The sequence below is a fragment of the Conger conger genome, chromosome 3 (genome assembly GCF_963514075.1).
Source record: "Conger conger chromosome 3, fConCon1.1, whole genome shotgun sequence".
NCBI classification, from domain to species: domain Eukaryota; kingdom Metazoa; phylum Chordata; class Actinopteri; order Anguilliformes; family Congridae; genus Conger; species Conger conger.
The window spans coordinates 23,735,196-23,762,324 of NC_083762.1; the positions used below are offsets into that span (position 1 = coordinate 23,735,196).

A 27,129-nucleotide genomic window follows, 5' to 3' on the forward strand; every position below is an offset into this window, starting at 1 on the left:
TGTGTTAGTGACAATGATAAGATAAGGGCTAAACTATGTGGTGCTTTGAAGGTGTTCCAATAACATCTTAGTTTGGACTGTGCAACTTATCAATAATGGATTCCTTGCATGTTTTGATGTTTTGATAAATATGGTGTATTTGTAATGAGAACTACATTATTACTTCTACTACGAGTACTATGAGACTGTAGGAGGTGTGCCTTGACAGCCAGCTGCTATGTGTTTCAGAAATATTTATATCACATATTTCAAGCCATTCAAGAAGCAATTAGCTGCAAAAATAAAAAGAATACTCAAAATTCAAACATTGGACCATATTTGCTCAGTTAAAATTATTATTATTTTGTTATCATTTGAGTCCAATCTGTGACCCTGCAACGCAATCACTCTTGCACTTCAGTGGCGTGTATTCACTCGTTTATGTCACTTACTGCATCATTAATAAGAAACTGGGTCACATGTCTGCCTGATCTTTTTCACTTGTCTCTATTGCCAAATTGACAAAGTACCGAATGAGTGTGCTACCTGCATCCACACTGTGCGAGTGTACAGTGGCCATTGTAGCCAGCCTGCTTATTTATTCAAACTGCAACAGGGACCATAGACTCTGAAACCCGGCTCTATCCAGCTCAGAAAGGGGCCATGCCGGCTCTGTCTTAGGGTCAGAGGTCAAGCAGGCAGAACCCTGGCCTTCCCCATTGGTCCCCTGGCACATAGAAAGAGGGGGGTATCACTATGTAGGAGGGGTGTGTGGAAGAGAAAGGACAACAGAGACAACAAATGGCATGCAGATGTCAATGACACTGATGGGGCAGATTAGAATGGGGACAATGATCGCAGTGTTAGCCCATAGTCCCCTTGCTCCGCCCCTGCCTCTGCCTCATGGCTGCGACTGGCTTGGCTTTATGGCCCAGACTTTACAATGGCTCCAGTGTATGACCTGAGCCACTGGAGCCAGTGCCACACCGCAGTGTTTCTCCTCCACAAAAATGTTATTTTGTATGACCAGCAGCATAGATAGTGACGACATTGTTTGAGAATCAGGACAACTTATTTTGATAGAGAAGAGAACATGAAACAGAAATGAGACAGTGTAGTGCATGCATCTCCTGAAATCAGCTACAGTATATCTGGGTTTTAAGATTAAAGTCTTTAAGGTAGGGTTGCTAACTTTCACTCCCACATGGTCTCATTCTCTCGCGGTACCCAAACATAGCTCACAGCAAATGAAAAGACTGCAGCTAAAACCAAAGCCAATTCCAGATGAAATAAATTATGTATCCATTCACAGCTTCACAGGCACCTCCCTCCCAAAAATCTGACGCGCTTGAAACCTCCCCTCCAGTTTGCGATCTGGATTTTTTGATGCTTACATTATCAGCTCCAGCTGGAAATGGATTCTCTTGGATCATATTCCCCATGCTCAACGTGGTCAAAAGTGCACCGGGTGGAAGCAAGCGTGGTCATCGTGAGGTCATGTGATGAGGAATGATTATTTCTATTCACTTGCCATAACATAACTTAAAGTATGCCTCCCATGTAACCATGTACCTTACCTTCTATTTTGCAGACACTTTTACCTAAAGCGACGTACAACGCTGTGCATGTCAAAGCATGACACACCCCTGGGTGGACAGAAGAGACTGACACAAGGAGGTAGAGTGAATGTTAGTTTTCACCAGTGTTTTATTCAGTCTTCAGGGAGTGGGGCAAGGGAGAGAGAGAGAGAGAGAAAGAGACAACACGAACTATAGAAAATCAACAAAAAGGGCTTCGTCCGTCCCCCTCCCGGGATCGAGAACAAAATGGGGAACTAAAACAATCACAACAAACAAAACCAAACTGTAGCTTTCGCTTTACAGCTTCCGCTCTGCCGTTTGTCAGCTCTGTGGCTTTCCACCCCGGCTCGCTCGTACAACCACTCTCTCTCGTCTGTAGTTCCCCGGTCTCAGATGCCTACTGCGGGAAAGAGCACACATAATTCCTCACGTAATCCAGGTCTGGGTCTACTTAACCAGTGGGCGTGGTGCTCGGATTGCCCTGCCTCCCTCCCGCAAACCGAGCCCCACCTGCCACACAAGGTTATTAGAACATACAGAGCAGCAATATAGAGGCTATACCAGAAGATGCAAACCACTCATCAGTAGTAACAATCAGAAGGCGATATAACAATGTGCAAAGAAGTACAGAGATGAGCCACAAAAGTTCTGGAACACATTTATGTGGTGAATGCCACAGACTCCAAATATATTTAATTTACTCCATTGTCTTGTGGGTTATAAGTCAGTATAGTTTTGGCACATTTCACTAGTAAGCAGAGACTGTGAGCCATACAGTAGTACAACTAGCACAGCCGGGGCATGTTGGAACGCTGTGCCCCCGCCTATTATAAATGCACCAGCCGCATTAACTTGTAATGTAACCTTGTATATTCCATGTGTACCATGCACTTATTTGGTGCTATTTAGTACTCACTCTTTTCCATTTCTTCCCAGGCATTCATTACATGTTAATGTTACCATATGCTGTTCGGGTGTAAACATTTTGTGTTATAATATGTAAACAGTAAGAAATGCTGGATTCACTAGCCTTTAACTTTGCAATTTCCAGTCCGTTTTCTGACATTTCGGACTTTGTTCCAACTTGTCCTGTAGCTGTTTAAATTTGCCCCATAGTCAGGGCATGTTGGAACAGTTTCACTCCCTCTACTTTTGACTGAACTTTAATCACCAGGAATGTCCTAGAACTGTACCGATGGTATATAGTCATAGCAAAGACATGTATCTTCTTCCTGGATTAAAAATAGTATTCTAATATGTGTATATATTTTTTAATTAAACGAAAGCCTAAAAGTATTTAGTTGTTCCCCGTCTTCCCTACATATTGACACATTAACCTATTATTGCCCTGACAACATTGAACAAACTATTTTCTGTCATAAGACTGTGCAAGCTTAACTGCACCAAACTAGAATGAAAACATGGTATAGCAGTGTAGTTTCATCAACGAATATGAAAAATAATGAAGGTCAGCAGTAGTATAATGTGCTCTTATTCTTAGCAAATTTTACATTTCATGCTGAAGCACTCTGCTTTATATTCACAGCTTTAATATAAGGGTGGAGAGAGGGACATCTGACCACTGTTCTTGATGCCATGGATCCAGGGAATATGAATAAAAGCAAAAGTTGCATCCATTTCAAATTATTTTATTCAACAGCCAAGTTTAGTCAACATGGCAGGTCAGGTACACTTGACAGTGGCTTTAAGATGTTATGCTGTATTTATTTTGATGCCCACATGGGGGCAGACATTCTCTCTCAGAACAAGTAAAACTCCCAGCTGCCTGGTAAACATGAATTTAAAAGGTCATGAATGTTATGTGAAGATCAATATTTGAGCTCAAATGGGCAGTGTTGTCAGAGAAAAATAGTTTTATTTTGCCATAACCCTTCAAGCCACGTCCCCCGAAAAAAAACGGGAAATGGAGGCATATCCTACAAAATAATTATTTAACAATTGCAAAATATTCTTGCATGTATACATACTGTTGTTAATATATATTATGTAAGTCTCATGGTGAGTGTCTACCTTTTCTTGAGGGAGGGAAATGGATTACAATGAGCAGGGAGTATTGCCTGTGCGTGACAGAAGCAAGGAATTAACAAACTGCCACAGGGACAATGTGGACATTGTTTAAACTTGTGTAAAACCTGCTTTTCAACAATAATTTCAGACGAATAGCTCTTGTTTTCATGATTTGTGTTTCAGTTGAACAGGAAATTCTCTTTTTTCCTCATACACTTCGAATGAAATTGCTGAGATACAGTGAGTCAAGGAATGTGGGAAGACAGGGCAGTTTAAAAGGGATAGGCACCAACTTAGATACCCATTCAAGCCTGCTACTCCACATTAATCTGTCTGTGATGGAAGTCATTAGTTACATTCATAGATTTTTAGTTAAAATAAAACGGAAACTAAGAAGCGTGGAATTTCTCATATAAGACACCAGCAATAAAAGCACACAAAATTAAGGTATTTCTGCATATCTCTACTATTACACAAAATAGACACAATACCTGATTTCTGTCAGACCCACACATGGTATGCTTTTGAATCACATCATGTCTTCCCTGTGTATTCTCCTTGGTTGTGAGAAGAAAATACAATTGGCAGGGTTTCAAAAAAGCACTTAGGATAAAATTTAAAATCCGAAATTACTAATCACTTTCTGGAAGCATCTAAAATGACTGATTCATCCTTACCCTTTCCATTGGCAGTGAATCGTTGAGATGGAGAAATTTGTTTTTCACCTCAGTTACTATGCATGAGCCAAACAGGAGAACACTCTGCTCAGTGAACTATCAAAGAGTATAAAATGGAATTAAGTTCTGGGTGAATTCAATGCAATTTCCTCAGTATTGTCATAAACTCAGTGGAATATAGTACTGTTTCAGTATAAAATATATCCAAAAGAAAATGATCCTTTCATAACTATTGGTCATAAATAACACAGAACCTGTTGTCAGGAAATTTGAACAATTTTTATATAAAATATTTTAAATTTTAAGCACACATTTAAGTGCTTTTCAAGTACGATAGAAAAGGCCCATTTGTCACCTATGCTAAGATAACTAAAACATGAACAAAAATTCCAGTAGACTAACTTTGGTTCTGTAGTGAACAGAGTTTAAAAATTTCCGTAGGATTTGTTTTGTCCCCTGTTCGAGCCTTTCCCGTGTCAGTCTATTTGAACATCCATTGCTTGATGGTTTGTACATGGCACATGCTTCATAAACAATAATTTATATGAATTAAGATTTTGTTGATTCATGTCATTATATTGATTTATGTTACAGTTTTTAACCATGGTCTCATATGGCATAGTGACTCATGCAACTTTTTATAGCAATCACTGCTGTAATTTATTTATTTTTAATTGGGTCTTTCAGCGGGCAATTGGTGTTACAATGTACACATGACTGATATAGAATCTATCTTTAGATCGCTCAGAGTTACCGATGAAAGGGACCTTCAGAGGTTAAAACAGTAAATTGTTTACAAATGTTTCTAAAATCAGCACTTCCCCTTAACCTCTGAGGATATTTTGTTTCCATTTAGTCTTCAACTCCCTACAGAGGTGGCTTTGTAATTTGCTTTTCTATTAAATTCATGCTCCTATGGCTCTGTGCTACTCCTGGGTAAACCTGTCAACATAACCACTCTATGAATCATTTGAATCTCTGTCGTACTGCCAAAAGCCTGCCCAACCTTCACAGGGTGTCACTATACTGCCATAATGAATTATTTGTTTAAAATTAATGTAAAAATATTTATAACACAAATATTTAAAGTTCCCCTGTATGTTGGTGGTAATTGCTTGTGTCTTTGGTGTTTCAGAAAAGTGTGTGCGTCGGTGCAAAAGTGAGAACAAATCAACAGTCCTGACATTCTTAGATATCTCACCATTTAACAAAAGCTTAAACAGTACATAAAACGATTTTCAGAAGATTCTTTGGATTATTTCTGAAAGATGAAAGAGATTCCAAGGAAGAAATAAGACCTGAATCCCATCTCTCAGAAATGTCACGTAATGCTACAATGATTTTTGTTTTCCTCAGATCTGTTGAAACATGCATAGGTCTACGAGTAGCTGCCTGCCAGTAACATATTTAATAGAAGTACTGTACCACTTGATTACAGCACTAAAGGAATGCGCTCTTTGCTGCAAACTCATTACTATAGCTTTATACTGTGTAGTCTAGATTAGCAATTCTACAATATAGATTAGAATGAGCGATAGTCAAAGCCAAAGCATCTGCAACTACATTTTCATGCAGTAATGTAATGTATCTAAAAATAAGTATAATTTCCCACTGCTGTCCCAAGTACATAAGAATTTAGCAGTTGTAGCAATATAATTATGACTAAATATGCATTTAATCAGACCTGTGTTCAAATGGTATTTGTTTTGGATTCAAATACTTTTCCGTACTCGATAGATCTTGTCTGGTGCATTGGAGCCTACAAGGAACAGATGGGCAGGGTCTACAGTATTGCATTTAATACTGTGCCATTATATGCATTTCAGATTTGAAATACTATATGATGCCATGCATGCTGATGAACTATGTCTGTATATGAATAAGATAGATAGGTAGTATAACAAAGTGCGTACCCATAACCAGGGACAAGTGCGTTGTCATTGAAAATATAGAGCTGACCTAAACGAGAACCCAACACAGTTGTGATACATACTTTTAACAGATGTCAAATATTTTATTTTATTTTATAGTTGATATAAATGGGTGAGCAATTTTGTTTGCCTGAAACCAACCGAACATGTTATCCTCCCGCTCCCCATCACTAATGTGTGACATCTGGAGACGATTGTGGTGCAAAGTGGAATGCTCTGGAATGTGGAGTAAACCAAATCACTTTGGTGACATTTTTTGTTGCATGTGGTGTGGTGGGGGGTGGGGGTGTAGGAGGAGCATCTGAACTGTGGCATGCTTGCTATCGGGTAACAGAACACTTTGTGACTTGAGATGGCACAGTATACGCCTCCACCTGTTCACACTAACCGAGTGGTCCCCTCCCTTCCCTCATCAACTCAGAGAAACTTTCACCGCCAACCTTCAATGGAAACCTGAAACCTCTTTGTGCACTAAAATCCCTCAATCAGCCACCCAACATGAGTTAAACCCGAAAGACGGGTCATCAAGGAGATTGCATCCGAACATCTAACACAGGCCTGTCTTTACTCCCACCACTCAGAACCGTTCTCTGTCTTATAGATGGTGATCCAACTGAAAGTGCAATAATAATTTTACTTCAACAGAGAAAGAGAGAGAGAGAGGGTGTGAGAGAGAGAGAGTGGGGGGAAAGAGAGAGAGAAAGAAAGAGAGAGAAAGAGAGTGTGTGTGTGTGTGTGTGAGAGAGAGAGAGTGGGGGGAAAGAGAGAGAGAAAGAAAGAGAGAGAAAGAGAGAGTGTGTGAGAGAGAGAGAGAGAGAGAGAGAGCGAGAGAGAGGATGAATGAAAATACCTATTCAGGACCATTTAATTAGTCCACCAGGAACAGTGTGGCCTCAGCCATGTCATCAAAGCCAAATCTCACGCAATACCCACATCAATACCCACATCTAGAGGCTAATTGCACACTATCGCACTTCTTGCGGATTTGTTTCTATTGTTCTATTCTTAACTATTTTGTATTTTCCCTTAAGCACTTCAAATCTGGGAATTGTTCAAAAGCTTAAATTGAAAATGTCTCATGCAATAGAAACACCCCATTTGCAACTGTCCTCTTGTGCAGTTTCACTCAGGCATAAAGCAATTTTTTAAATCTTATGTTCATAATTTCATTTGAATCATATGTGCCCAACCTTTTTTCCAATGAAAGCCAATGTGAAACACTAATGGCCCAGATGTAAAAGTAGTGTGTAATACTGTGATCCACACTATTAAGACAACAAACATTTATTATTGTTTGTAAACATACACTGAAATGATTTATGACATGACATATATTTTGACCAACATTTTGCCTCCAAGTCCCATTTATTTGAGCCTGGAAACATTTTTAGCAGATTAAATACATTTGTAATGTACACAAGTAGACAATAAATTGGAATCAAAGATGTGTTTTTCAATTTATATGAGTATTATGAATTTGAATTGCGCTTTTGGTTCTAACTTCATGTGACACAAAATAAAGCAACTCTTCTTTTTTGTATACAAAATGTGGAGCCTTTTTTAGGCCCATCTCACTGGACATCTGCCCAGTCAACAGTGTGGTAGGTCTCCTTCAGTCTCAGTGGGATTTCACTACCTTTAGAAGCAAGTTTCTGGTGGCTTCTCCGTAGTGCTCTTTGCTTTATGAACAATATGGCAGCTCCCAGTAGCATAATGGCAGAGCACACCAACATGCCAAGGCCAACTAACAGGGTGGTTTTGGCGTTTTTAATGCCCGACTGGTCCTCCTCGCAGGTGGTCTTTTTTGGGGGTCGGTGTGTGAAATGGGCGGGGGCGGGAATAGGCACAGTGCTCAGAGTGCAAGGCCCCTCTGTCTCATTGACCAGGAGGTTGACCCACACAGCAGACTGTAGGGGGGTGGGCTCTCCCCCATCGCTCACCACGATGAAGAGGTGATGCAGCCTGTGGTCACGTATCAGCAGTCGTTGTGCGAGAGTGACGTTCCCAGATCGCGCGTCGATCAGGAACGGGCTGTGCGGCTCTGAGGCCACCATGCGGTAGCTGATGTCACCGTTGATCCCCGAGTCTTTGTCGATGGCGTAGATCTTGGTGACAGTAGCCCCGGTGTGCATGGTGGGGGACACAGTCAGGCAGGACAGGTTGGTGGAGGGGAGGATCACTTTGGGCCGGTTGTCGTTGATGTCCTCCACAAAGACAGTGACCCGGGCGGTGGAGGAGTGTGGGGGATGGCCACCGTCTTGGGCCACGAGCCACAGCTCATAGCGGTCCTGCACCTCACGGTCAACCTCGGCCACACAGCGCAGAGTCCCCCGGGCGTTGTCCATCATGAAGGGGCCGCTGCCATTTACCACCTGGACCTCCACTTGCCCATTGACCCCAGCATCTGGGTCCCTGACAGGCACCACTCCAACCTGGCCCAGGCGAGGGAAGTTTTCTGGGATGAAGAAGATGAAGTTTGTGGTGGTGAAGACAGGCTCGTTGTCATTCTGGTCCAGCACGTGGACGGACACACTGGTGGTAGATTCTAGAGCGGGAGAGCCATTGTCCCTGGCCAGCACAGTGAAATTGTGGAACTCTTGTTGTTCCCTGTCAAGAGCGACTGACACTGACACCCGGCCAGTTCCAGGGTCGATGCTGAACATGGATGCCGTGTGAAGGCTCAGCCTGTAAGCCACTTCTCCGTTCTGCATGCTGTCAATATCGGCCGCTCTGATGTGCGCAATGGTTGTCCCGGGTGCATTGTTCTCTTCCACATCCACCTGATAATGGGGCAGCTGGAACTGCGGGGCGTTGTCATTGACGTCCTGCACTAGGACCGTGATCACCATCTCCTCGCCTCCCCCAGGGAGCCGGCTGTCTCTGACCTGAATGGAAACGTGATATTTGCTTTTCTGTTCAAAGTCTAGGGGCTTTGATGTTAGCAGGAGGTAGTTTCCCGTTTGTGGTCTCAGTAAAAAAGGCACCTCCCCTGCAATGGATGGGGCGCCTTTGACAGGGGACGCACCTTCCAGCTCCAGGAGGGCCAGAACTGTGGGGGGCTGGTTCTCTTTTATCAGTATAGCCCCTTCTCGAAGCTCTGCTATGTACCTGATCTTCATCACCGGCCTCTGGCTGGATGCCGCAAGCACAGATACAGTTACCTGTGTCACAGCAGGGGGGCAGGATGGGCCACTGGCCAGGACTCTCAGAATATACTCAGCGGGGCCATCACTGTCAATAGTGCCGGCTAGAGTAATCTGCCCACTGTCACTGTCCAGGGAGAACAGCTCCCTGGACTTGTCGGAGGTCTTGGGACTGAATGAATACGTAATTATGCTATTGGGGCCAAGGTCGGGGTCCATGGCCCTGACACGGATTACTGCCGTGCCCCTAGGTGCATCCATTGGGACGAGGATGGATTTAGGGCTGTCAAGGCGGAACGCTGGGCAGTTATCGTTGATGTCTGTCACCTCCACGACCAAAGTGGCCGTGCTGCTCTGTGACGGGACCCCGCGGTCGGTTGTGACCACAGTCAGGCGATGGGTGTCCCGGACCTCCCGGTCCAGTGTGCGTCTCACCACCACCACCAGCGACTGACCCGCTTCTTCTGCGCTGAAGAACCCGTCAGGATCATCCAGGTGGTACCACAGCTGTCCGTTACTGCCTGTGTCATCATCCTGAGCCTGGTCATCCAGAAGGAAACTGGTCCCCACGGCTACATCCTCCGGCACGCTGAGGCGAACTTCATCCTCTGGGAAGTGTGGGGAGTTGTCATTGATGTCCTCTACCTCCACGGTGACCTTAACGACCACATCATGGGCCAAGACGAGCTGCTGGATCAGACATGGCCCCGTTGGGGTGGGCTGCTGAGGGCACAGTGTCTCCCGGTCAATGGTGTGTGCGGTGGTGTACAGGTCTCCTGTCTGTGTGTCCAGCCTTGTGTGCTTATCAGACGTCAGGAGATGATACGGTGGCAGAAAGTCTTGGGCAATTGATCCAATTTTGATGCCCTCAGGCTGCTCCTCCTGAATAGACAGGTGGGTCGCTGCACTGCTGCACAGCATCTGCTGAAGCAGAACTAGGCCCAGAACTTTCTGAAGAGAAGAGAGTCCAGTGTAAATAGCAGCAGTATAGAATCGTTGTATAAACTATGGGTGCCGATTCCAAACCATATTCAATTCCTCGATGGAATAGAGTTATTATACATCTGCTAAATACAGTATATGAACAGCGCTGTTTCATTTCTTGCTACCCACTCACTCAGATTAGCATCTGCTCGGTCAGATTCCAAACATAATATAAAATGCAATTCAGTGTTCAATACATTTTTCAATGCAGAAAACTAGAAGTGTGCCAATGTTTGGTGTGCTGATCATATGTTTGGTGTGCTTTATGCTGATTTGCCAATTACCTAAACCAACTACATGTTCGGCTAGGATAAGAATATTTGAATTATGATCAAACATAACACAAATCTGAAGGAACAAGTGATGTGTGCTGGCAGTTCATTTCACTACTTTGATGTGTGCACATTGTTCTTTTACATATTCCAATTTTAGAAGGTACTAGAATCATCCTTTTTGCATTTTTTTGAATTATTCATAGTCAATTTCAAATTCACGATAAATAAATATATTATTATAACTTATTAGAATCTGTATAACTAGTTACAGGGACTTTTTATATACTCACATAAAAAAGTGGCCAGTGAGTAAACTATAACCAGTTCCAACTCAAATTCATTCAGAAATTCAAAAAGGAAATACTGTTTACTGCACGAAGTCAAATGAAGTAAACCCCCTAGGATGTATTATGTTGGGAAACCATAATCAATATTTCAGTTTTAGTGGTACAACCTTGTGGAATATGCATAAGTTCATGTGTAAATATAAAATAATGTGTGTAGCTTTGAAAAGTTGCTCTGAGTTCCTGTCACACAAGGACATGATCTAAGCCAAGCTTTTTAACATTCTGCTCACACAATCTACTTTCACTCTCCCCATTTTGCAGACGCGATAAAGTGTTTTTTTCTGGATACAACACACAATAAATAATATCTATCATTCATTGCCTCCATTTAATGTGGCTGTTCCGACCTGGATTCATAACTAAAAACTTACCCATTATTCTCTTATTCTTGACTAACTGACATCATAAGACTCACTTTTCTGACAAGATGCAAATGTGAAAACAATGTTAAATTTAAAAACAAAAATTTGGGTCACACTTTACAATTACTTTCATCAATTGCCATTAACTAATGACTTGATAAATGATGGATAAATACATTAATTAGGCATGAAATTAACTTTTCATTAGTTTATGCATTTGTTAACAACTAACTAGTGTAGCTGTACATGAATATTATACATGGTGAACTTTTAATAAGTTAACCATTAACAAATACGTTAGCTGGCTTTTTCATTCCAATATGTATTGGCAATAACTAATGTAGCTGTTAACATGAATTAATGATGTACAAATACATTAACAGAACTGTACATATCAACTTCTCAGTAGTAGTTAGTTAGCAACTACGTTAGTTCAATTCATGGAATCCTATTGTAGCCAAAAGACCAAAAGTTGTTTAAACCTTCATATAGCTATTGTAAATTAACAAAGGCATAACAACTATATGCAACTCAGAATCATCTGTCCCATTTGTTTACATGGTTTTTGTTTTATATCATTAAGTGTATCTTGTGGCTCATTATGTCTAATAAACCAGAATCTAGAATGGAAATCTGGTCTTAAACATTCCTCTGATGACTTAATGTTTCAAGTGATATAAAAATGTTAAATGAAATGGAATCCATGAAGACTTTTGATGTTATTACAAATAATGTATCTGTCACATTTTTCTTTTTTGCATTTTCTTGACAAGGCACATTCTTTTCAGTTGAAGTCTTTGTGGCAAAATGTAATTCAGTAATTCAGTAATTGTGTCAAATAGAAACCTCTGCAAATGACAGGGACTATCTTGAGACATTACAGGTTCACTGCCACAAACCCTGTCAATAGCCGCTCACGCATGTACTGACCTGCAGTGAAGTGCTCTTGCTCATGTTAACACATATCCCCTGGTCCTTTCTCACAGCACATGTTCCCATTGCTGGCTGACTCCAGTGCGCGCCAGACTGCACAGTCGCTGCACTTGTCTTCATTTCACTCTTCTCAGGTGAGCATGGCCAGGATTGGCCAGGGTGCAGCCAATCATTTAGCTTTATGTATGATTCCAGTGCATGTTTTCAATATTTTGTATATTCGTGTGGCTCTCCAAGTAACCGTGTTGAATGACCCAGTTGGATAGAATATATAGTATACCCATCTAGCAATTTGTGGTGTACAAAAAAAGCCCTGGTGGAACCTTCCCAGAATGTATATTTCCTTTATTATCCTTGAACAATCAAGTCACATGGTGACCTATGACAACAATGTTATTAATGTTATTTTCTCTCTCATGTCCATTTATCATGTTAATTCTGTTATTTTGTAACATTCCAATGCCATTTCAGTATTTTGACAATATTCTTAAAATGTTTTGACACAGGTCCTCATGACTAAAAAACACCAAGATATATGGCCAGTAAGTTTTAAAATGGCATTCTGGCATTCTCTCTCTCTCTCTCTCTTTGATTCTGGAATATCTCTGATATTTTCTTCAGATGCTTTGTTCTCATTATGATGTTTAAAGCAAAATGACTGTCTAACCCCATGTTCCCAGCGTTCTTTCTTGCTAGATAGCCTTATAACATAGTAATCATGTATTTTTAACCTCATATCACATATCTAACTTCTTGTTCTCAACAAATTCCTCTCAAATTCATTGTATAATCTTTGTGAGATCTTTTGGAAAACAGAAAATTGTTCAGCTAACGCTTGTAAAATGTCTAAATATGAGGTTAATCTAACATAAATAGGAAACTCATGATACGTATACCAATTTTTCAGATAACACAGATGCTGCCACCATGTGGCCATATCTAATGTTGTACAGGTAGAATGCAGCTATACTGATGTGAGATCAGGAGCATTGATTGACCTATTGTTTTACTGCAATTATACTTTGCTCTTAGACAGCGTCCTTTTCTTTTACATTCCAAGTGTATTCATTGTTTTATTCTATAGCAGCTCTCTCTCTCTCTCTCTCTCTCTCTCTCTCTCTCTCTCTCGCTCTCTCTCTCTCTCTCTCTCTCTCTCTCTCTCTCTCTCTCTCTCTCTCTCTCTCTCTCTGAACATATTGCGTCTTTCAAGATACCCTATTCAAATTAAATCACACATTTTTTGGTGCACTCTATTCTGGAGTCTCCAAAGTCCATTGCAAAGCAATAATTTTGGTAGAAAATTTCTTGGTTAATTTCGAGGCATGCATTGTTCTTCAAAAAGTTCCATTTGCGGCCAAGTTTGAGCTTTCTGATAGAGGGAACCGGGTTATGGCACAAAAATACAAAACAAATTATTGTTGCTAAGTTCAGTAATTACCATTTACCATCCAGACCTACTGGACTAGAATTATATGACTGACCCCTGTGACCTTCAGTTTCAACCTGCTTATGCTCTGAGACATTACATAACTATCTGCAATATGTACAGATTAAAATACCTACCTTGTATCAAAAGCATCCTTCAACTTGGTATGCTTGGATACTCTCTTGCAGGCAAAGGTTGATTTACAGTGGTGTGCAAAACTTTGGACACCCCTGGTAAAAAAGCCTTTTACAATTCATATCTAAGCGAATCAAGGTATGCTTTGGATCACTGGCTTGCTGGAATACCCAACCTCTCTTCAATTTAAATGTCTGGACTGACCTTTGAACATTAGCTTGTAGAATCTATTGATATTTGGTGGAATCCATTCTTCCACCAAATTCTTGGCTTCTCAATTTTTTCCTTTGCATACTTAATTTTGTTTTGAGGTCATTCTTTCTGGCAACTCTGCCATGTAGGTCTTTGTTGTTTAAAGTATGTTGTATTGTTGTGCTATGACCAACTAGACCTGTATCTACTTCTCTTTTTTTTTTAGCACTTTTGCAGTGATGCGCATCTTTCTTGGTCTTCCAGACCTTGCCTATACTTCAACTGTTTCTGACAGTTCCAGCCTTCTCCTTCTTGAACCACTTCATTCAGAAATCCTTGGACAACTGTTTAGAGGAACATGGTTGTTAACACCAGACAGAACAGCCACTGCAGTTGGATACTTTAGACGGCATGAAGTCCCTTCAGAATAAAAAGTCCAGCCCTGAAATTATGCTCACCTGACTCATTGAAGCACTAACGAGTAAATCACCTGGGTCTGGGCCTTTTTAAAAAGTAACAAAGAATAATCCAAAATGGTTCCCAAACCTTTGCACAGGGCCCTTCTCCTTTTTTATAATTTATAAACAGTAAAAATGAAAATAAGAAGCAGTCTTGCCGAACGGTCTCAAGTTTAACTGTAGGGGAGTACCGGGGCTTGTTGTCACATGGGTAAGTTGTCACACTGTTAATATTTTCACAACCAGAGGGCGCTACTTAAAAGTGGAATGCTAGTTTTGTGCCTCTATATGGTCTGATGTCATATCCTGTCTGGGAAAACCAGAGCACACTGTAAAGTGAGGTGAGCACATATTTCCCATTTTTCACATTGAAAAGTAAAAAGTATCAATTTGATATGTTTTGTAATAATCTTCTTCTAGTTCTTAACAAAAAAATCTTAACAATTATACATTTGCACTTGTTAGAGGAGAGAATAGTGTGTCTTGTTATACTTTAGCTAGTGTCCTGCTTTAAGCTAATTTTAACATTCGCAAACATGGCAGTTTGGGACAACTTACCCGCTCATGGGGCAACATGTCACGTGTTCACGCTGACTATTTAAATGCCTATAAGTCTGTACTGAAACAAGATATGAAAATGAAATAAATACAAAATATATGCCTGAGACTTTGTTCTTTCATTTGGTATGACATTTTTAACAATATGATGTATTGATCCCAAGATATATAAAAGAGTGTGACAACATGCCCCGGTCTCCCCTACCATTTAGAGTTCAGGTTTGCTTTCGATCACATACAGATTCATTTTAATAGACATTTAAATTTACCCACATTTGCCCAAATTTTTGGACCCAACTGTATGTTTGAATAATTCACTCAATTGCAGTGAAAAGTAATCACATCTTACTAGAAAAAAAGCGATATCACCACAGCCTAATGACTCAGTACTTCTATTTATAGAGATTTTTTAAACAATTGCTGCTGGACCTTATGCAGACCACACAGTCCATGATTTTGAATAGACCTCCATTCTCTCTGTTGTTTAATACTTCGATAAGTCTTCTTTCAATATTTGTAATTTGTGAGCAGCGTTGCGTTTAAGGAATACCAAAGGGTGTTATCCTCACGGAGCAGGACGAGGGGCCTAGAAGCCTTGTTATTTTTCACATAATATTAATATTGACATGAGTTTATTTTCACCGAAGTAGGGGACATGTAGTATATAACATTATTTTCCCCTCTGAGAAGGACAGGTTTGCGTCAGTGGCTATTTTGAGTTGTACAGTAGCGAAACTTTCTCCATCCACGCATTGTTTCCGTTACGCCCACCCACGCGCTGCAACCTCTGAGTATCTGACACTTCATTGGGCGAAGCTAAAACTCACAGCGTTGTAGGAGACTCTTGACTCAATAAATGTACAGCAACAGCAATACCTTCTTCCACATTTACACGTACAAGAGGACTGTTACTACTTCAGACTTAATAAGAAACGTTTTGTTCCTTCGTTAAGAATGTCATCTGTAAACATTTCAGGTAAGATTGTTTTATTTGCCGAGCCGAATGTCTATTCGCGACAGACAGCTTTCTGCCGTTCCAATAATTGCTAACATTACCTTCACTAATGGTGCAACACAAGTAGCTATTACAGATTAAATATTTGGGTGCATTTGGGCAAATTGGTAAAAAAAAACACACACCAAAAAACCCCACATTCAACTGAATTTTCTACAATACAATAATTGGCATAAACTAATAGCCATGTATAATGTCATTCAAATAATAAAAACACACTGTGAAGGACTAGAAGTGTTAGTCGTTTAAAAAGTAATTGTCAAGCGGTTTGTGTATTCACTGCGTATGATGTAAGGAGAACTTAGCTACGTCTTAAACCAACCTTTCAGAACTGGAGACCGAGATGGACGAATTACTTCAAGAGTTTCATTTTGTAATGGATGAGCTCAGGGTACCGTCGTTGGGTACCCCCTGTCTTTACGAGGAGCACCTCAAACAGGCTAAAAGACGCAACGACATGAACGATGGAGTGAGCGACAGTGGGATAGAAGATTCGGACTACAGTGAGTAAACTATCATCACGTTTGCTATAGGAGAGACCGGGTATGGTTTAAAAAATGGGTTTGTGGTAACACCATCAATTTGACCAACAAGAGTGAGTTGTGGTAATGTGATCACTTTTGTCCAGGCCCATTTTCCCTTTGAGCATACAGGAGAAGTTTGATGACTCTATATTACATGTTGTGTTTTTTAAGCCAAATGTTTTGGCATTTATGTTTTTCTCAGCATGCCTTCGTTAGAGTATATGATTTAAGGATTGAGATTTAAAGACTAAAAAGCATAATTTATTTTATTTAGAAAAGAATCTTTAAAAAAAAAGGGTAGTACAAAAGTTCAAATGATGTTAGTAATAGGCCATTTCATATTTCATGTTTAAGAACACAAATATTTACTTTTAATTAGTTTAGGCCTATACAGAAATGTAAATGTAATGATGGGGTTCTGATTTAAGCTTGTTTTCTGTTTCGGTTTCATCCATCCCCTGTTAGTGGGGTAGGTTGTAACAGTGGAACTCCTTGTATTTGACATTAACTCACATATGCTGTGATATTGTAGATGATGTCTAAATTACTTGTATTTGCAGCAGACAAATGTGGGTAGCTTATATCAAAGTTCGGGAGCTCTTGCATAAACACTCATTGAGTTATACCTGTTGGAGAAAATGGTGTTATAATTGTCCCCGGTCTCCCCACCTTTGCCAACATAGTTTTATTTTGGTTGTGTAAGCGTGAATTTGATCACATACCATTCCCCTGGCTTAACACATGCAGTTCAATAGATTATTTATACTAAGAATATAATGGCTGTGTACCACGTTGGGTCAGCAATCACAAAATCAATGGGTACAAATTTCAGCACCTAGGCACGAGTTGAACGCCCTTGGCGCCCACATTAATGTGCAATTAAGAACTACAAGCGGCACAATCGATTAACTACTGCGCCTCCCCTCTCACACTGGCACCTTCTGACTTTGTAATTTAAATGAATTCAAACACTAGTGATGCACAAAACCATTATAGCTTTCCACAGGGTGTCTGTCATACATTTAACCTAATTTCAAAATTAAAAATAAACCAAAATGGTCTTGGCAGAACACTTGGTTGCGTCGTGAACACCTGAAAACCAGTACTTCTGAATGTTAACCTTCCTCAACAGACCTGCCTTGTTTTCATTATCTATGGACAATGCACTTATATTACATATGCTACTGTAGCATTTACTAAAATGGAATATAATAAAGATAACAGAATGGATGGAGCAAAGAACATTGGCTAAATGAATGGGTTTTGCAGTCGGTGTATGTTTGTGGTTACATTGCTGCATGGTTGTGTGTCGAGTTTTGAGGCATCGTGTGATTGTACCTCCCTCTCCCAGGCAGGGACCAGTCATTGGGTGGGAGCCTGAACACCAGTGAGGAGGACCTTGACTCTGCAGGCATGACTGCCTCTCCTAAAGGTATGGTACATCACACCTCATTGACCTATGTTGCGCAACAAAAAGCACCCAAATAAAGGCTAATTCAACATCACGTCCTTCCGTTTTGGCCTACGGTTTCCACCAAACAAGATTGTTACTTAATCCTATTAATTGCACGTAAATGTATTTTTGGGAGCAGTGTCTGTAGGTGAGATGTTGGGGGGATTATAAAAAGTGGAATGATTTATGGAGGTTTCTTTGTTAAGTTATTATCCCATCACGACCAACCAACTCCCTCTATGCTTATATAAGCTAAGAGGATTCTTGTATTTGCTATAAAAATACATTCTGTTTATATCTGTTGTTGTGTGCACTGCAATGTATGTATGTACAGCATGTATGTATACACATACCCATGTATGTAATAAACTGGGGCAAAACTGCTCAAGAATGCTAAGAATTATGGGCTTTTATAGGACACCCTGTATAGTCCAAAGTAAGAAGAGTGGGGACATTAGATTTTCTTCTCAAGTAGAAAACATTTGCTTGCTTTATTTTTATTTGTTTGCTTTAAAAGTGAAATTGTCTTACCCCATTGGCAAATCTTGAAATTAGTAAAACTGTCTCACCTCATTGGCAATCGTTTTGCCTTATTTAACAAAACATAAGGTTTTACATCTCAATATAAGACTACAATACTTTTTTTTTTTTTTTTTGTAGTGCGCAGGTTTTGAATTTCTTTTCCTTATGTAATTTTGCCGGTGACCTAATGTTTCTGTATATATTCTAGAGGAAATTCCATTGCGCTCACTGCTGTGGCCTCTGCAGAGTGTGGCATTCCTGCTGTCTCACATTCCTTCCTCTCATTCTTCTCCTGCAGCCAAGCTGGGAGACACCGGAGACCTCCAGAGTTTTATAGACAGCCTGGACAGAGAGCTTGCCGGTATGGATTTTCTTTTTTTCAGAAATAGTGTGGGGAAGGGAACTCTTTATCTTTTGGAAGTTGGCTCATTTTGAGAAGTGGTGTCTAATGAGTATTGATGACCCAAGATTACATTTCAGCAAATTAAATCATGCACTTCCTCAGTCAGTGTTTGGTCAGTCCCGGTTCTTGTAGACCAGTGTTTAGTGTTGTTCTGTTTGGCCTCAATTAATCAGTTGGGTCACTTTCTCTTGATTTGAAATCTACATATTGATCATGTTGATTTGCTGCTGCATGTTGCTTTTTTGTTTATATCGCATACATTCTGAGTTCAGTTCGGTTGAGAGTTTACCCTTTGCTCTCATATACCCTACTTGGTATAAACAATATATTGCATGGTTTTGGAGTGGGTCCAGTGAAAGTGCTTTATCAGATTAATATGCAAGCCCTTCTCTTTAAAACTGAACATTTTATATGCCACTGAAATATTTCAGAAAAGAATTACAAAAAAGTGCTATCTCCTGCTTAAACGGACAATTAATGTCTGTTTAATTATATTTCAGTATTGAAATTTCTCTGCTGCAAGTAGCCAAGGGATTAGCAGAATAAAGCAGTCTGGACCGAGCTGCTCAGGGTAGTTAACAGCCCCTCAGCTTCGCCATTGGACTTGTCCCAACCCAGCTCAACAGCCATGCTCAAGTTCATTTTAGAAAAGAACTTGAAATGTAAATAACCCAAATTTACTCTAAAAGAAGAACAGAATGCATTGCGCGTTGTGAATTCAGTCTCATCAGTAGCATATGTGAGCGGAAGTGGGGAGTGAGGTGAAGCGGTGCTGCGAGGTGCGAAACGGAAAAGTACAAGCAGGCCGATGCCTAAACAGAACCGAAATGAGTCCTGGGGGGGGGGGGGGGGGGGGGGGGGGCGGGGGGCGAGCTCAGATGAGAGAGAGGCGCATCTTAACATCTCTCGGAACGCCAACGACTCTCACTTCAGCTCATTGTGCACCTGTGGAGAAACACCACAACAAGCATCATTGGCAGATAGCACAGGGGGGTGTCACAGACTGCATCACACGGCCCTCTTCTGGTTTGTTTTCACGCAGCTGCACAACCCATTGTGATTTGTCCTTATGTACTGTATATATGAGCCTTTTCAGTGAGCAAAACCCTGGTTAATTTAGCCCAGTTGCAGACAAAGCTCATAGACCCTAGGTGATCAAGACTGAGAAATTCTACTGAATGGCAGTTGAGTTACCTATGCATCAACCTAAAACATAAACATCCAAGGTTGTGTAATGAATGGGGAATAAGTTAAGATACGTTTTGATGGGATATGATGCACTTTATTCAATCCCGTAGCGTAATTTGTCCTCTGCATTTAACTCATCATAGTTGCTTACGAGCATTGGGCACCCACAGTGCAGGGAAACAATTCCAGGCCAGAGGCAGTGGCATTGAACGGGGTTGTGGCAATAATACTGAAGATGAAAAATAGGTGAAACCAGTTCATGGTTCAGATGTTTACAATTTCTGCTGGTGTATATTTTCTGAATCGCATCAATTTAAGTTGCTCGCTCAAGGGTGCAACCTCGGTGCCCTTTGCGAGGCTTTTGGCTGCAAGTCGAGTCCTCTCACTGCAGCGTGCTGTTGTCGTCCCTACCGCAGTGAGCACTGCAGTGGGTGCCTGTCTCCTCTATCAGCAAAAGGCCTGTCGCATTACAAGGCCAATGCTCGCCTGCTAGCGCTATCAGCAGGTGTACCTCTTAGCGCTGTTCATGAATCATAACTCCCCCTCAGGCGTCTGCGCTGGGGCTTGGATATGCAAATCAGATATGCAAATCAGGCCACTGTTTCCATGCTAAACTGTCACAACTTTATCTCCCCAACAGAGATGTGAGCTGCCAGGACTCAGGTGAACGGGGGAACAGACAGGAGGCTACTGGGGCGGCAGCAGATGGAGAGGAGTGTGCGAAAAAGGACCGGCTCCTCAACGCTGCCCTTGGGGAAGGAGCTTAACACCGATCAATTAAAGAAATAATCTTATAGATTCAGATATTAAGTCACCCGCTGCATTTTAAAACCTCCAGACATTTGTGCCTTGAGGAAAATACTTGGCTAGCTGTGACAGTCTCCAAAGTTTCTAAATCTTCCTCTAATTACTTTGTGAAGGGCTCTGAATTTAAGTAGCACTATTTCGGCTGACAGACTTACTGCAATAAATGAAGGAAATTGGACATAAATTTTAGGAAAAGGTTTTTCATTTTTTGCCCTAAATTATGATACACACTGTCAACTCCTTCCCATCCCCAGAATCCTTGATTCATCCAGCCAAGCATGAATATAACCCTTGACCAACCCACTAATCTCAAATGATAATTCCTTTTTGTGATCTGTGACAAATAGATTGGTCATACCCTTTTCTGTAAACCCACTTTTAATGGATTTTGTTTCCAATTTCTCATTACATTTCTCAGTGAATGTGAGATATTATTTTCCATTAAAACTAAATTCTTTCCGATATTTAACCCAAATGTTATTTCATTGATGTTTAAATGTATTTTCTACCATGAACCTGATGTACAGTAATTGTAAAATATCAAATACATTATATGTGACTTATTATTGCCTGCATTTTACGTAGCAGCTGTGTTTATATTGCCCGAGTTGCCAATATCTGACAATGTTACTGAACTGAAGGATGTATATATTTTATGTGAAATTAATAAAGTCTTCTAATGTTTCAAAAACATAATGAAATGAAAATGCAGTCCTGTTTTTCTCATCCGAATCCATTGCTGACCCTGGGAAAAGCTAGAATTGAGCTTTTCATTGTCAAATAACCATTTAGAAAAATGGAGAAAAATATGTGTAAAACATTTTCTGCTTTGAGGCAAAATGCGGAACCGTTCTCCATTTCGCATACCTCCTGAGCCTGCTGTCCTTGCTTTAACATTATATTACTGGTCAGGGCATAGCTGAAATTGGCCAGAGAAATGGGAGCGGCAGTTATGGGTGAAGTGTTGATCTTTACTTGGATTAAATGTTTAGGCCTTGGGGATGATGGTCAATGCTCCTTGGTTTTGAAAGTGAGTTTGTGAGTAGAAGGTTGTTGGGACATATCCAGACTGGAACACTGCCCTTGAGGTTGCCATTTAATTATAATTTTTTCCCCAAAAAACATCCAGCTGTCTAAAATGTGAAAACATGTTCTCGATAAGAGCCCTCCCTAAACAAGCATTTAGCCACAGCCCTGCCACGACACTCTTTCAGTCCTCAGCCTACCTTTAGTTTCCTTCACCGAAATCAAGTATCATTTCTAGAAAAGGAGTCATAGCCAGAATCCACAGCTGCAGACTAACCGCCTCCCCCCCTCAAATACCCCATCTCTCCCCGAGTCTGTGTTTCACTTCCTCTCTGCCTGAGTTTTCTTTCAGTTGTCAGACTATGCCTGCGGACAAACAAGGATATCCACACATTGAAGCCCGGGGCAGTTAGCAGTTGATTCATAGAGGAAGTGCGTCATCTGAGGGCAGGCAATTTTAATTTGGACTTATTTTCATGCTTTACGAATTACCGTGTTGACAAATTGGTTTCATTTTGACAGGTTCACCAAGCAGTTGTATAATTACAGTCTACTTCACATGACAGGCAGTTGGTACCTTTGGGCTAATTTAGTTTGGCCATGAATTTTTGACATGTTTATGAATCTAGGATACCAAAAATAATTTTTTCCTCCAGAAACTTAGCCATGGCATCACAGTTAGTGTGACAATTGAATTTCCATGTGTGGGATCATAAAAATCATCCTCATTGCACTTGTTAGCTGACTGCCCATGCCTTAGAGATGGCAGCTTTGGAATTTGAACTGACAACCATGTAGCTTTACAGGCCTGATCCTCATCCACTGGGCTACTCCCTAGTTTAGTGTTTTGGAAGGTGGAGGGAGTTTAAGAGGTGGTGTGTCATGACAGTCCAAGCTACGTATGTTGAAAGCCTCAGAAAGAATATTAAACTATTGTTATTAGTCTCTTCAATCTTGTTTGATTAATATTTATCAAACTATATTGGAATTTTGAATGATTGATTGATATTATGGGGAACACTACTATTATGTAGGTTGAAATAGTAAATGGACCAAAGCTCTTAAAATGGTAATATGATCAGGTACGGTACATTTATCCGCATTTGTCTATTTATTTTATTCCCATGTTCATGAGCTTCAGGTACAAAAAGTTTGCAAAGGTACGTACTGTATTTCTACCCAAAAGAACAGCATTGTACCTCTCAGGGTACATTTGTTCCTTAAAGAACTAAAATAAACCTCCACTTATGCAATTAGGACCAATAGGACCAATAATAATGGGCCTCAGGGAAAAAACTGTTTCCACATAAAACTGGGATGTAAATCAAGATGGCAGACATGGGTAGTCCCAAAGTTGTAGACCTGGAAAACCTGAATCCTGTGGTATGAACATTATAGGCCAAAGTATACATATATGAATGATAGTTCCACCATCACATATAGTTCCACCTGCGCGATGCCTTCCCTGAGTAGTGGGTGCCAAATATGACTTTAGAACAGAGATGCAATGGAGGGCTGAGAGTAGGTGGGTTTTCCTTCCAACCATTCACTACGCCAGCTGATTTCATAAATGAGTTCCCACCTCTCCGGCTGAAGGTATGTTAATTAGTGACATTAACTAGGATTTAGGGTTTCTGAGATGGAGATACTTTTATCAAATAAAAATCCTGAAAGAATTCCAGCAAAAACAATAGTGTTCCAGCACACAACAACAACAAGAATAAGGATAAGAATAACAATAATAAATTTACATTTTAGACTCCACTTGTCGGGGACGTCAACAGTGCTGAAATAGGCCATAGATCTTTTGCATTATGTAAGGGCCAGGCATAACGGGACTCTTGTTGTTCTGGCAACAGCTGGACGGGAAGCCCAGGAAACAGACTGACCCCTCTGATAATCTGACCTGTAATGTCCCTCGGACCCCCCCCACGGGTTCTGTTCTGAGAAACAGCTGCTTTGACATCACTGAGTGATGTCCACTGTGCGCTGTGTGCTAGCACACGCACACACTCACCGTGTGACTCCTCGGTCATCCTCCGCCCCAGCTGTGGCTCTTCTGCATTCCCGGCGCTCACGCGCTCCTGATTTCACAAGTCAACATCTATTCTCCAAACCATTCAATGATCCCTTTTGCAGAAGCTGCTAAAGCCAGTTATCTCTTCCTTTTGTATTGCATTTACAATAAACATTTATCCACTGACAGCTGTACTTGGTTATATTGAATTACCCACGGTGAAGTTATCGAAGGCGGTGGCAGATTTTCTCTTTCATCGTTCAGATATTGCAGCATACAGATGGTGACAATATTATTTGGCCCATAAAATCATTTTGATAACATATTCATAATTCGAATTACCCTGTGGTTTGGCTTACAAGGCAGAAAGTCAGATAATGTATCACTTACATGCTGCACTTTACATTATTGCTGTTTTAGAACAGGGAACTGCGGCTTCCTACAGGGAAGGAAGGCTGGACATTCTTTACATGCTGTACTTTGTTTGTCCATTGCTCTCTGAAGACAGATTGTTCTGGAAATTTGTGCTAGAAGCTGGCCACCACCTAAAAGCAGTCTCAACTCGAGGAAAAAGTTTGATTGGGTGTGGGCTGTTTATGAATACTTGGCCCCCCAGAAAGAGTTTCCTGATGCACTCAGATAACAAGGGGAGATGAGTGAGCCAAACGGCAGCTTTTGTTTTGGGAATGTGAAACTTATGGTTTTAGCATCAGTGAACTTCCCCCCTTGGGCTGGGGGAAGGAGGCTCTCTCTGGAGAAGAGGTCTAATACAGAGCTAAAGGGAAACCATTCTTCAGGGGGAAAACAATGCTGGAAGCCAGGCCAGAGAGCTGACCTCCGTCAGCGTGCTGGATGGGGAACACTAAACCGTCCCTAAAGGGCCCGACTTCTGCCTCTAATTATTCCATCCATTATCACTGAAAGAAATGACTTGGAGGGAGATTCTCCCCTTGTGCAATAGAAATGGAACTGCAGAACTACCAGCTTGGAAAATACCCTTTGTGTGCTGTAGCTAATAACAAAAGTGGAAGCATATTTCTGTGGATGTTCCCCATCCACAGAACAAAACTAAAAAAAGAGGAATCAATATTTAAGATATTGTCAGTACAGATGTGTAGGTACTTTACAATATTGTTAATAAAAGTTTATTTTTTTTTAAAACCATATTATTGTTGACCTATTTGCAATGTATGACATTGCTACTTACCCTTACTGTTGTGAGCACATAGAACATTACAAAACAACAGTACAATTTGCACAAAGAGACTGAGTCAGTTCAAAAATATACTTGTGCTACGTAAATAATTGTTATTATGAATGAATATACAGTTCAAATATTAGCATCTATATTTACAAATAGTCAATTCCTGAACAAAGACCATTAACTAAAATTTTTCAGTGTTTCAAAAACAAGTTATAATATTGTTTTTAAGAAAATACTTCAAATAAATCAAATTGTTTTGTCAGAGTAGCCCAGTTCATCCTATCAACTTAATACATTAGACCTAGACTGTGAACCCAGACAAACAGACTAGGGAAGATGGTGGAATGATGTACATAAAATGTAGATAGACTTAAAGGTGTGCTTTGGAATGATTTGGGTGATGAAATATGGAGCAAATCACTTCTGTGTGGTAATGTGAAGGAAGACAGCTGAGCTATAAACATGAAGGATGTCTGAAATGCAAATCAATGCAGAAAATATGATTCCATTCATATCTATGTGTGAGGATGATGGATGAAAATGTCATTTGTTAAAATGAGAAACAAAACTGGTAATGTTGTTTCCAGAACATCCCATCCTTAGTAGCCTCCCAAGGATGTATAAGTACTTGACAGTTTGTCTGTAAACATTTATCCTGTAAATATTTACTGAGCATGGTCCAAGCCTGTTACCCAATTGTGTATATGTAAGAAAGCTGATGAGAAAACTATTTTTGTTTTTCAGTGGTGAAAAGAAAGCTAGCAGTTATAATTGGGGTGTTTCCAGACTGACAGAGTATGCATTCTGGTTAATATAATGATGCCGCCTGACCAATGGGATACCAAGTCAGCAGAAACCACTTGACTGAACAAATTTTGAGTGAAAAAAGGTCTCAACAGGAAAATACCTATAGAATGTTGTGCATTTGTTCTCACTAATGAACAGAGTTAGCACAAGGCATTTAGCGATGACACCAACAAACAGTTCAAGGAACAGCCTCAATGGGTCTGTCTTTTTCCACAAGACTTTCAATTATACAAATAGACCTTTGTAATCAAATGACATATTCTCCAACAATGTTGCAACTATATTTCATAGCAGTTTGGGCTTTTTAATTTCAAAAGAACTTTGAAGTAGAACTTCTGAGGATGATTGCATCATCATGTTCTATGATAACTTAAAAGAGTCAGAACACAGACTGAGGCACATTTGTCTCAGTAAGTCAAACGATCTATGAGAAGCAGGCTAATGAAAATACCACCTCTCTTCAGCTCTTAAAGGCTACCTCTGCTGCAAAAAAGGAACATACTAAGAAATTAAGAATATCTACAATATTATTCCTGTTTCGAAATTGGATGCGTTGGCCTAACCTACAGTATTTACCAATGGTTCTGCAACATTTTTGTCCTTGTGGAATGATCTGCAGAAATTTCCTATATTAATGGGGACATATACAGATATATATTTAATACAGATTTAATACAAATACTGCCCACAGTTTGCATTAAAAATGAATAGAGCAGATTCATATTAATATGAATTTATCTTAATATGGATATTCTTTATGTTAATTTATATTCATACTGTAAAAGTATATTTCTGAAGACCTAGTCTGAAGTATATTACCCATCACCAACTGGTTACCATCCCACTCCTGTGAGTTATGCCTCTAGCCCCCCACCACTGTCATAAGTGACAATACTTATGATAAAATGTCCTCATATGCCTCATCCTTTCCCTTTTAAACACCATACTGTGTGTGTGTGTGTGTTTGTGTGTGTGTGTGTGTGTGTGTGTGTGTGTGTGTGTGTGTGTGTGTGTGTGTGTGTGTGGGTGTGTGTACATTGGGAGCAATAATTATTTGATCCCTTGCTGATTTTGTAGGATTGCCCACTTACAAAGAATGGAACGGTGTAGAATTTTAATCATAAGTACATTTTAACATTGAGAGACAGAATATCA

General features: G+C 40.4%; 2 protein-coding genes across 3 annotated transcripts; one reads left to right on the top strand and one right to left on the bottom strand.

Moving 5' to 3' along the window:
• Positions 1 to 7,591: 7,591 nt before the first annotated feature.
• pcdh20 (protocadherin 20) lies at positions 7,592 to 12,320 on the bottom strand. 2 transcript variants are annotated; one of them, XM_061236726.1, is made up of 2 exons: positions 12,237 to 12,320; positions 7,592 to 10,289 (listed from the first exon to the last, which is right to left on the bottom strand). In XM_061236726.1, exons 1-2 carry the CDS (start codon positions 12,303 to 12,305, stop codon positions 7,767 to 7,769), a joined length of 2,592 nt encoding a protein of 863 aa, XP_061092710.1. In that variant the 5' UTR covers positions 12,306 to 12,320; the 3' UTR covers positions 7,592 to 7,766. The 2 variants fall into 2 exon arrangements, with proteins under 2 accessions (XP_061092710.1, XP_061092711.1); XM_061236727.1 differs by having other exon boundaries at positions 7,592 to 10,285; positions 12,237 to 12,305.
• A 3,504-nt stretch (positions 12,321 to 15,824) lies between these two features.
• si:dkey-27i16.2 (regulator of cell cycle RGCC-like) lies at positions 15,825 to 21,627 on the top strand. The gene is made up of 5 exons (XM_061235320.1): positions 15,825 to 15,984; positions 16,353 to 16,526; positions 17,899 to 17,979; positions 18,821 to 18,883; positions 20,754 to 21,627. Exons 1-5 carry the CDS (start codon positions 15,963 to 15,965, stop codon positions 20,759 to 20,761), a joined length of 348 nt encoding a protein of 115 aa, XP_061091304.1. The 5' UTR covers positions 15,825 to 15,962; the 3' UTR covers positions 20,762 to 21,627.
• The last annotated feature ends 5,502 nt before the right edge of the window (positions 21,628 to 27,129 follow it).